Raw genomic sequence first — 12,382 nt, 5'->3', positions numbered from 1 at the left:
GTTTTTGTATGTAACAGCAATGCCAGGCAAACGGGTTTGAGTACAGTTACAAAAATGAAACCAAACAGTTTCTGGGTTATTGACAGCAGCCTGTGACACAATCTTGGTTAAATATTTAAAGAAAGCCTTCAGCTGGGTAGAGTCTAGGTATCCATTTCTATCTCAGTTATGTCACTTGGTTAACTTTTAAATATTTGTGAAGTTCATCATAAGGCATGACTCACACACTCAGAAATACTAACCAATCCACCAACCAACAAAAAGGTTTTGGAAAAACTATAATGGACTGGCATCCAATGTTCCCTCCAATTTTTTTCTTGCTGAACAAATCCTTTTTCTATTGCACAGACCCTTCTGCCATATGTGCAGAAATACCCAACTCTCGACAGCACCACTACACTAATAAAATTTAACGGGTGATTGTCAGAGGTGTTGAACAATTAACTTGGCTTGCTAAGCTCACAGCTAATGTAGCTAGCTAGTGTTGTTTGTGTGTTTGGGACTGAATTTGAGTGGTAAAGATGAATGAATGCATGAATTATTTCTGAGGGAAACATTCTAGTCTCTTATTGAACATTTTCTTAGTTTAGTAGCTTTTGTCTATTTTTATTCAGACTGTCACTCCTTCATCTCCCCTGTATCTTCGCTATACTTGACATGACATCACTGACTTTCTGTTATATGCAGAACTGATTTTAGGGATTTCGTTTTGATTCAGAAGCACTACATGGATTAGCTCAACTTTCTATTTCTTTCATTCAATCTGTAAAACAACTGATTCTTCAGTTTTAAGTTAAAGTTAAGGGCTGATCATGCTTTCTGTGCTACTTCTATGAAACTGTGGAGTAGTTTACCATATTACATCAGATAAGTATTAATGCTTTTATAAAAAATTTTTAAGGGCTTTTTTTTTTTGCCAATTTCTGCCTGATTTGACCTGTTCAAATCTTAACATCGGGTCGGGTTCAAATCTTAATATCCACAGATCTACATAATGCACAGCAGTCACTAAGGTATTCAGTTCCATTAAATTAAAGGTGCAATAGTCAATATTTTTTTTATAACCTGGAAAAAATGTAGAAAATGATTTTTAAAAAATGGTTTAAGCCAATCCATGGCCTCAGCAAAAGTTTATTAGTAGGTGGCTGAAAAACCCATTTGGAAAACCGACTTCGGGAATGCTTGTTTGTGTTTGAATGGGCCTCCTGTCAGTCAGTTTATACACACTCTTTGGGTCACTATAGATGCTGTGAGCAGAGCTTCATGAGCATGTGTGGAAATGGGGGTGGGCTCAAGGAGTAAAAAAAATAAATAATTCATTCAAACTCACCTACTTAACCATTAGAGACCTCATCTTAAAAAATGACTAACTTCCCAAATGTACCTTTAAATTATTTCATTGTCCTAATTTCATATTAATTCTGAGCACAGTAAATACAAGCAAAATGATAGCAATAATAATAAAAAATAACATGCTTTTCAGTACACTCACTGTCATTCACTTTCAGTAACCACTTTATCCTGGTCAGGGTTGCAGTGGAATCCCGAGCCACACATTCACACCTTAGGGCCAATTTACATTCTGACCTGTTTTTGGAAGGTGGGAGAACCTGGAGGAAACCGACACGTACACAGGGAGAACATGGAGCACAGAAACTCCGGACAGACAGTAACCTGAGCTCAAGATCGAACTGCTCACACGGACTTAAAAGATAAATCTATAAATTGTTTGTCCATCTGGGGTAATATTTATAAATATAAATAAATATAACCTTAAATATCAGAGAAGGTTCCTATTAGATCTCCTTTAATGACCAAAAACTGCTTTGAGAAGCAGTTTTTTTTTCCTGAATACTGCCTTCAACTTGCTCATACTTTTGTATTTTACAGATTTTAGTATAAAAATAGACCAGAGGAATGTGTGTGATCCCTCTCACAAAAAAAAAAAAAAAAAGAATCACTATGTACTAAGATAAAAATCTGATCTCACACACCTCCTAGGAGTGGTGATGATATAACTTGTCTAGTCTTCTGATGAAACAATGCACAGAGGTCACCACTTCTATCTTACTGGTCACGGCTCCTGCAACTGGTATGAGCTGTCCACTGCTAAAGCTACAGGAAAAATAAACACACATCACACCATTCCTTCAGCACTCAACAGTGCCCAGTGAAGTGTACCAAATCTAATTCATCACAGCCGTGACAAAAAAAAACATACAAGACTTCTCGCATTTCAGTAGCATACATCAGGTTCATAGCTTACAGTCTTGTGTGTAATACTCCTAATGGGAAACTCCAGGCTTTCAGTCTTCTCTGTCTGTGTGAAGTTCTGTGCATGTTCTCTACGTGTCCACACAGGTTTCCTCTGGGTTTTCCAGTTTCCTCCTTCCTCCCCATGTCAGTAGTTGGACTAGCTACAGTAAATTGATCCTAGGTGTGAATGAATGTGTGTGTGTGTGTGTGTGTGTGTGTGTGTATGATGCCCTGTGATGGAGTTATATCCCATCCACGGTGTATTCCCACCTCACACCCAGTGTTCCCAGGATAGGCTCCGGATCCAGCGTGACCCTGACCAGGATAAAGTGGTTACAACTGTAAGCAACTGTGAGGATTTAAAAAAGCACCTTAGAACTTAGATGATAGGTTTAGAATTAATGGCGATAATGTCAATAATAAACTAAACGAAATGATAATTTAGTTTGAAGTTTGAGAATTAATATGTTTTAGGATTTAGACTAATACTTTAGAATTGAGTTTAGAATTAATTTTACTTCTTAATGACAGAACTACAATTTAAAATATAATTTTAGAATTAATATGTTTTATTATTTGGGATAATGCTTTTAGAATTAATATATTACAGTTTTAGAATTAGTAATTAATTTTAAAACTATATCGAATTAGAATTTAGAATATAGTTTTAGAATTAATATGTTTTAGTATTTGGACTAATGCTTTCGAATTTAGATCATAGTTTTAGGATTCATGTTAATTCTAAACTATATGTTATTATAAACTATAATACAAACTATATGTTAGTAATTTAGAACATAGTTTTAGATTTAATATGTTTTAGGATTTAGTGTGGCTCCTTAGAATTTACAAAATAGTTTTAGAATAAATATGTTAATTTTAAAACTATGTAGAATTACAATTTAGAATATGATTTTAGAATTAATATGTTTTAGGATTTAGCATATCACCTTAGAATTTAGATTATAGTCTTAGAATAAACTAATTCTGTATTGTTTTAGTATTAAGATATTGATTCTCAAACTGCAATCTAAATTCTAAGCCGTTATTCTAAATCCTAAAATATTTTCATTTTAAAACTAAATTGCAAATCCCAGAGAATTAATTTTAAATCAATATTCTAAATAATAATTCTAAATGATAGATTTAGAATTTAGATATTAATTTTTTAACTATAATCAAAAAGTTGTTCTATAAGCTGCTGTTCAATAATCTATATCATAAAGCATTATTAAAAAAACCTACAATCTCTATTCTAAACTCTAATTCTCTATAGTTTTATAACGAACATATTCATTCTAAAGCTATATAAAATGTATAGTATAGTTTTTAGAGTGAATAGGATTAGGGTTTTAGGACTGAGAGTAGTTTACGGCGCATGCGCGGCTGTTAGATATTCTGAATTGATGTGCTTGATGTTTGTATGATATTGAGCAAATTATAATCACACAGCCATGTGTGTGTGTGTGTTGTGCATATTAAACTCATACAGCCGTGTATGTGTGTGTGTTGTGCAGGTTATAGTCATACAGCCGCGTGTGTGCGTGTGCGTGTGCGCGCGTGCGTAAGGAGGAGGGGAAAAAACTCCAGAGTGGTGGAGCTGGTGAACTTTCAGTACTCAGACCAGCCTGAGCGGGGAGTTACAGTACAATCCTTACTAAACACATCAGAGCAGGCAGTCCACTCAGCTCCCTCTCTCTCTCTCTCTCTCTCTCTCTCTCACTCTCACACACACACACACACGCACTGTTAGTGCAGGCGTGAACAGGTGGGCTCTCCCAGCACAGCAGCGGTACCTATGGACGCGTTATGAGGAGCAGCGCGCGCTGGAGGAGTCGCTGTGGATATCATGTCTTTTTCATGGCTGAGGCTTTGTGAGCTCCAGCAGCCGGCTGCAGCTTAACTCAGCGCGTTTTTTTTTTTTTTTTTTTTTTGTGTTGTTGCTGTTGTTCTGCGCGTTAATATGAAAGTGACGGTGTGTTTCGGTAGGACCCGGGTGGTCGTGCCGTGCGGAGACGGCAACATTAAAGTCCGGAGCCTTATCCAGCAGGCCATCATGAGATACCGGAAAGCCATAGCGAAGGTAAGCCATGTTTATGGAGCTGCTGTGTGGACGTGGGATTAAAGCAGCGCGAGCGCCTGCCGTGGCGTGCCGTTCACAACATGGCGCTTTTCTGGGAGAAGAACAGGGAAGAAGAGAAAGGAGAAAGGCACACGTCCTGCTTTTTCTGACTCAAAAGAGCGACAAAGAAAGGGTTAGAAAGCTCACTTAACTAGTCTAGGGTGGCAGAAAGTGTTTAGTGGTGAGTATTTGTTGGTTGTGACCTTGTTAGAGTTGTTATGTTAGCTTGTAAACGCTTGTTTCAAAACAAACGCTGTTTTTTTTTTGTTGTCGTTCTCAGGAGCTACAGTGTAGCCTTGAGGAAAAGTCAGTGAGTTAAAGTTTCTCCTCAGAGATAAACTAGGAAACTTTTCCATTTATAAAAGAGAAACAAAACGTTTAAACACACCGCCCTCTCCTGTGTGTCCTTTCATAACCGGCGCCAAACTTAACTCTCTCTCTCTCTCTCTCTCAGTAGTAGTCTATTATCCCCCCTAACATAGTCAAAAAAGATATGACATTCTGCACACACATGCTGTATAAGTCCACTTTCAGCATTTGAGCAGACTTCTCCCAACAAAGGGAATGTGTGAAGCTGTAACTCCTCTTGGCCTGGAAACTTGGTTGCATCCTACACCACAGAAATACCCCCCACAAGGGTGATTTGTAGATTTGGCACTCTTCATGGTCTGCGAACAGAACAGCATTATGTCATCTCTTTAGTCCAGAGCTCATGGAGGAGGTCCAAGTTTCACTCCTGCATGTCTGGTCACACTCTCTGCAGGGGTCCTAAACCATTTTTTGTGTAGGTTCTTAATTTATGGTCCGCCTGTTTGATTCCACCTAGTCTGTGTGTGCATTGATAAATTTCCACATAATGGTATTTGTCCTATAAGCTGTAGGTCACATCCGTCTATAGTTCTGCTTCTAAAGCAGGGATTGGTTCAGATGCTTTACTGTAATTCAGTGCAGGGTTGCCAGGTCTAGGCGAAATGTCCATCTCAGCTACGTCTCAAAAACTACATAAAAGACCTCTAATTATCCCAAAAAGCATGAGCTTTGCGAGGGGTATGTACTTTCTTCTTTCTTTCAGTCTTTTTGTTTGAAACAATTCCACTGTGGTGTGCATGCGTTTCTGATTTGCAGTATCTGTAATACGCCTTTTCATTATCACATGGTACGGCTATTATGCACGCCATAATCCCCCCTTCTGTCACCCAATCTTTCCAGTATATTTTACAGTTCTGTACATTGTAGATACACTGTCTTTACTTACACTTTCCCTTTGTTTGACATAGCATAAGTTGATATATTTAATTCTGATTATTTGCTTTAAAACAAAGTCTCGGCGGCTACAGGCTATTTTTAAACTAGCCCAAACAAACGCCACCTGTGGACTTTGTTTTTTTCCCACCCACAACAATGTTCCAAATTTATCCCAGTTTGGTGGAAAAGCTGCGACCTTGGCAACTCCGATTTAATGACTCTAGGTTCCTGAAGCTCTGATGTGGCTTATCCACTCACATGCGTTTATGTAAACTATTTAGCTGAAGGCAGCTCACTGAGATTTGAGAATTTCATAGAATGAATTCATTTACTCTCTCTGGTCTGATTAGTGAAATGATAACATTGCTTGTTATCATTGTTTAAAGATGAGTAATGTCCGTTTAATTTCTAAATTGATGTATCATCTACCAGTCATCTTAATTATAGGCATGCACTAATCATCAATGATTAAGAGTTAAAAGTTAACTGTTGTTGCCATTCAGTTATGTTAGTTGCTTTCTAAAGCAAGGAATTGACAAATGTAAACTTGTAAACTATGTAAACTTCACAAATATTAGTTGAATATACCCCTGTCCTAGAATCAACTAATCACCAAGCCCTTCCTGAGGTGAAAGAGTGTTTTAGTGTTGGAAAACACTGACGTTTTGTGCAGGATGATTGCAGAAGCAGGATTGGGAAACACTTCCTCATCCTCCTATGATTCAGGTCTATTGGAGCTGCAGGTTTATTTGGAGCTCTCCTGCTGTGTTGGCTAAGGAACATCTTGTGTGAAATATTTGTTGATTAACATAAGCACATGATTCTTCAGTAAGAATCATCTGTACTTGGCCAAATATCAGGGCTATTGCGCAGGCTTGGAAAGTCTTGAAAAGTGTGGCAATTAAAGGCACCTATTTCCAAACCTGGATGGAAAGTCAATAAAATATTTTGGAGAATATTTAGATATTCTGTTCTCAAAGTCTTAAAGACACCAAGGTTCTGTTTCAGACATTTTCTGTTTCAGACACTAGCATAGCCTAGAAAATGCATATCATATGTCAGGTTTCCCTTTTCACAATACAGTTCGTGACTTTAAAAATAGCAAGACACAAATTAAAATTGTAAATCTTAAATTTTTTTAAAAAGCTTTCTGGAACAAATTGTTTGAAAGAAGAGTAAAGGAGGAAAGATGTTTTACTCCGCATCGTGTGTTTAATGGCTATGATGATGTTTCTATTTACACTTAATATTAGATTTTATGCTTTTTATGTTTTATTCTCGTGATTTTCTTTCAGACCTGACCTGGGCAGTCAGTGCACTTAGTATTGTCATTTAAATGCTTTTATCATCACTATATCTCAGAATTCAGACAGTACAGTCTTCCTAGGAGTGCTATAACTGTTATAACCTTAAGACTAAATAAAGGTCAGCACCACCATCTTTTTTGCTAATTTGTATTTTCTGGGAAAATATACACCTGTCACACCATTCCTCCAGCACTCATCCCCTCACACTCAGTTCCCAGAAACACTTATTTCAGTCTTATTCATCACCAGCATGACACAACGCACAAGGTTTCTCACATTTTGATGTATTTCAAGCAAGTTCACGCTTCTTTCTGAACTTTCAGTACCATTAATATTCTCATATTCAAGTGCTTTGGTGAACCACTGCTAGTATTTGCCAGTATATATGTCTTTTTTTCTCTCTAAAAGAACACTCATAAGCTAAGCATGGAAAATTATTCAGAGGCCTTGCTCCCTGCATTCCTGTTAAAAAGCCTGGAAAAACTGCACAGGCCTCTTTGTGTGCTGGAAATACTTGGAATGTTAGTCGTTCTCCTGGTGCCATGAGAGCAGAGTAAGTTTAGGCTTGGGTAGGTTTGATGGTGCGATTTGTCGCATTTTATTAACTTATTTGTGTTTATTTAAGCCATATTATTGGAGGGTGAGTAAGTTGTATCTGTTTAACCTGTCACCCTTCAGTTAGTCCTGGGCGATTTTCACGATTAATTTGAAATGTAAATTGAAAAATGTTCTAATCGAGATTGTACATGTTTGTATTAGGGATGGGCATTTTTCAGTAGTATTGTGTTTGATTATTTGTTTATTTAAATGAAGTTTAATGAGGAACACTGTGAAAATTTTTTTTTAATCATTAAGATTTTGTCATCATTTCAGAACAAGCTTATAATTAGCCTACATCCACAACAAGCTTACATTATAGGCTGTGTTTCTTTTTAGTTGAAAACATTAAGCAATGTGTGTAAACAAAAAAGTACAGAACAAAAGCATTTACGCTCACATAGAAACACTAATAAAGCAGACTGCCCCAATTAACGTACAGAACGTACATAGAATGGTTATTGTGTTTATATTGTTTAACATATTCTCGTTGAGAAAAAAACAAGCATATCCACATGCTTGGGTGAAAGTCGGCTCCTTAGTCTGTAAACAATAAGGCCGGCTGCAGAGAAAACGTGCTCTGCCAACACAGACATTGTAGGGATACACAGATAACGGTTTGCTAAGCGACCAAGTTTGTTGAAGTGCTTTGTATTTTCTGTCCACCACTGAATCGGATCCTCATCTGATGGAATCCGTGTCTCCATCAAGAACTGTTTCAACTCGTCTCAGCTAGACACTCTGTAATCATTACTGAAGAACTGGCCCAGCCTTTTCTAATGAGCGGGCACTGCGTCATCCTCTCTGTAATAGGTCACGGTGGTGGCAACTGCATCTATGGCCAGCAAAGCAAAATTTAACGAAATTCGAGTATTATTTTTACTTTTCGAATAATTATTGCAGTTGCACACGTCTCTAGTTTATATATATATATAAATTATGAAATTTATTTATAATTTCATTATGTAAGAACAAAAACAATTTATATTGTAATCAAGAATCATTCATAAAGTCAAAAAAATTGAATTAATTATTTATTAATAAATAAAATTAAAATTATTAATTTATTTTTTGCATTATCTCCAAGCCCTACCTTCAGTTACTTCTGCCAATCTAATGGTCAATTTGGGAATAAACCAACACGATGTAGTGACTGTTGCCCCTAAAAAAAAATATCCACCCCGTCTCAAAGCCACAAATCCTCTAGTACTATGAAACTTAATGTATATAACAACACCAAACATCTCAAACAGACGTTCTCCTTCTTGCCACAGAGTCATGCCCTTCCATTCATATTGTCACTAAACCGAATAGGCAAGGACTTCTTCCAAACTTGGGGAAATTGAACCCCGTACATAGTTGTAACACACCCGTGCTCGAGTGACACTCCGAACCTTTGGCTCAGCAGAACAACGGCGACTTGGCAATCGATCAGCTGAGTGTAGGATTTCCCAGTGGAGTTCTCCAGGCTCCATCTTCCCTTCACAGGGTTTTTTTGGAAGAAGCCCACTTCTAGAATTATGCAGCATGTGCAGATGATGATGTATTATGTAATCCCAGTTTATGACAGAGCAACAATGGAACTTGAGTAGGGTTTAATTGGGTTAGCTCTTGTGTTGAAGAGTGAGCTGTCTTAGGACTTGGGTAGGAGGAATGGGAAAAAATCAATTCTTAGCTCAATATTAGATTCAGTAGAAGATTCTCTTCAGTCTTTCTGATAATATTTGATCCACATTATGTCTGAGGTCTGTCTTACTGGATGTGTAAGTATTTTGGAATATCCAAGATATATTTAGCTCAGGACAGCCACAGGGACAATAGTGGATTGAGGTTCTGAGCTAGTGAGTTTAAGTTTAAATCCCAAGAATTCCAGAGAGCCACTATTAGCTTGGATTGTATTCCTCACTTACTGCCATATAAATAAATGTAATGTCTTTCATTTAATTTAATTCAACTTAGTGTGCCTTTCATCTTAATAGCTTTATCTCGTCATTATATTTATATATTTCTCTCTCTCTCTCCTCTATTTCATTATACATTTTAATGCCACATGGTTATTGTTCTAGATTTCTTATATGTTTTAGAATGCAATCCATTTAAAAATGCTGGAATTAGCATCGATTCATGACTATTCTTTGTGATTCCATGCTACTTTGTTTATCAGGTCAGTGCAAAGGTGAAATACATGAGCCATTTAAGCCATCTCAGATTGCTCGTGTATAGAATGAACCCCAGTGTTCTCTGTGAGAGTTGGTCATCATTTGAATTAGCCCTCATTTTCCCTAGTTGCACAGCTAATTTTGTCTTGATTGTGCAAAAGGCTCCAGGTGAAATATTTGTAATGCTGTGAACTTTTTGACCCCGTCGTGTGGCCTGTGACCACAGAATGAAACTTTAGAAACCATACGAGCCAGTGGTGATTACTGCAATCACTACTGAAGCCTATAGTTCCTAAGAGCACGTTCCTTTAGAATTTGAGCAGGCAATGTGTCTTATATTACAAAGCAGACACTCATTCAGGGGAAAAAAAGATCTGAGCACAAAGTATACCCTCAGACAGTAAAAAATAATTAATAAGTTATGGTTTAAAACTCTATGAGTGATTGAAGAGTTGGGAGTTAAAGTTGTTTGATTGTAGAGAAAGGGCTTTGAACCTCAAGTGCTCAGCTCTATGTTTAAATTAGGTTCACTTTTGATTAAAAATGTCTGCCAAGTGAATAAATGTAAATGTTTTTGATCAGTAAGGAGAATAGGTTAAGGGACCTGACATACTTGAAGTTATACTTGATGCATGGTTAAGTGGATAATGTATGCAACATTGTTCATGTACTCGTCTGCTTATATTTTGTACATAACCGAGGATTAAAACCTCTGTTCTTATGGGGCAGGTCAGAGTTGATACCTAGTCAGTGCTGGAATAAATTTTGAATGATTTTGCACAAGTTAAACAGTGAAGATGGCAGTTTGTGATCTAATGAAGATAATGTATAGAAAATGACAGAAACAGAAGCAGCAGTGCAGATGATCTGACAATACAGAGTATATTTCTGTCATCTTGCAAATATAGCTGCCTGCCTGCACTCTTCAGCATGTTGCCTCACATTGTTTATGTTGGCATTGCACCACGTGGCAGTTCTTTTGCATGCGCATAACCAATGTGCCAAATGAATGCAGGATAAGTGGCATCTAGTGTACTAATTATAAGTTTGGAATAAGCCAACTGTCATACTCGGTCTCTGCACTGTCCTGCACTGTTGGCCCTCGTTAGCACCATTTGAGCAAACTAAACGTTTCACAGAAAACATAGGGTATTGCCAGCATGGTGTGTCACCATCCTTACATGTCCTTTCTTAGATACCTGCATGTTTGTGTTCTTTTTTTTTTTTTTTTTTTTTTTTTCTTTTTTTTTTTTCTTTTTTTTTTTTTTGAACACAACAGTACTGAGTGTTGTAACATTGGCCAGTTGATTAGGACAACTCAAGCACTCAAAGTGATCTGATCAAACAGAGTACTGGAAGGAGAAATGACTTGTCTTCACAAGAGCACATGGTATGCAATTCACAGGGAAGTTTATGTGGACATTGCTGCTTATAAAGCAAATATAGACATGTTAAGACATTACTTTTCAACAGCAGGATTGTAGGAAACTCTGGAAATCAGGGACTGCTCTGGAAACCAGACAGCTCATAGAAGCAGAATTATTTTAATGCTTAGTCTTAATCTTTTGTAGTGATAATTGCTTATTTGCAAAATAAACAAACTAGGGTCTCACTATCTCCAGCTATAATTTATGTCCTCCAGTGATCTCTGGTGTGATTTTATATATATATATATATATATATATATATATATATATATATATATATATATATATATATAAAATATATATATTTGGATCAGCTTAAATTCAAAATCACACAATCACCACATTTCACAGTGTGGTACCAAAGTAATGGCAATTCCCAGTCTGTCTTACAGAGAAATGTTTATTTAAACTCTCAGATTTTCCATTTATGGCCATTTTAAGCCACCTTTAAAATTTTTAAAGGTTTTATGTCACTATGAACCCGATTTACTAAAGCACAACACAAACAGAGTAACAGGTGTAATGTGGTGGTAGCTCGGTGAAAGTTGTGTATTAGAGACCAGAAGGTTGCGGGTTGCGTGTTGGTGCATAGGCTTGGCATTAAAGTCTCTGCAAAATATGTAAATTCTTTTGCATTGTTGGTTGTAATGTAGTGTGTGAAATTCATGTTTGAAAAGCAGTTTGTTTTGAAAATCCAGTTTGTTTATTGTTAGGCTATTTTATATCACCCTCTCATCTCCTCTTCACTCTGGAACTACACAATTTTGAAAGCATTAGCTATAGAGTTCCTGTTTCTGCCTCTTTTTCTTTTCACTGCTTTCAATTGTGTGTAACAAGCCATTTCAGAATAATGTTGAAGTTTTGTAGCATGTAAACTGCACGCTACTGTACCTATAGCAAAACTCATTTGGTTGTTCTTTGCTAACCAGGATATTTTAAGCTAAATATCCTGAAATTTGTCTTTGCTCTGCTTTGCCCTGTTTGTGATTGTGATTTGGCAAACTTTGACATTGGTGTTTGGTCTTTTGATATTAGGTGTGGTCCCCCCGTTCCTCCCACGTGTTCTTTGTCAAATGACTTAAGTTTCAGGCTCCATGTTTGTTTGTCCCTTTAAATCAAAGTTCACATCATTGCATGAAAACAGCTGCTGTTTTTGCCTCATGCGGAAAGCTAGCAAGACAAACTGCGCAAACACTTGCTGCTCTTGAAGTTTTCCCCTTGCCGATGAGATGCCGATGCTGCACGCAGAAGGGTAATGTAAGAGGGAGT

At 37.0% G+C, this 12,382-nt stretch overlaps 1 protein-coding gene across 7 annotated transcripts in view; it reads left to right on the top strand.

Moving 5' to 3' along the window:
* The first annotated feature begins 3,913 nt into the window (after positions 1–3,913).
* The window catches only part of pard3aa (par-3 family cell polarity regulator alpha, a), a 379,511-nt gene continuing 371,042 nt past the window's right edge, over positions 3,914–12,382 (top strand). For 2 of the 7 annotated variants that reach the window (XM_053233962.1, XM_026944880.3), the window contains exon 1: positions 3,914–4,339. In XM_053233962.1, coding sequence (XP_053089937.1) covers positions 4,220–4,339 — 120 coding nt within the window. In that variant the 5' untranslated portion in view covers positions 3,914–4,219. The remainder of the gene's footprint in view (positions 4,340–12,382) is intronic. The other 5 variants (XM_034309095.2, XM_026944876.3, XM_053233968.1 and 2 more) reach the window with 3 other exon arrangements.

This window comes from Pangasianodon hypophthalmus, chromosome 1, assembly GCF_027358585.1.
Source record: "Pangasianodon hypophthalmus isolate fPanHyp1 chromosome 1, fPanHyp1.pri, whole genome shotgun sequence".
NCBI lineage: Eukaryota > Metazoa > Chordata > Actinopteri > Siluriformes > Pangasiidae > Pangasianodon > Pangasianodon hypophthalmus.
This window is presented reverse-complemented; position numbering and strand designations above follow the sequence as displayed.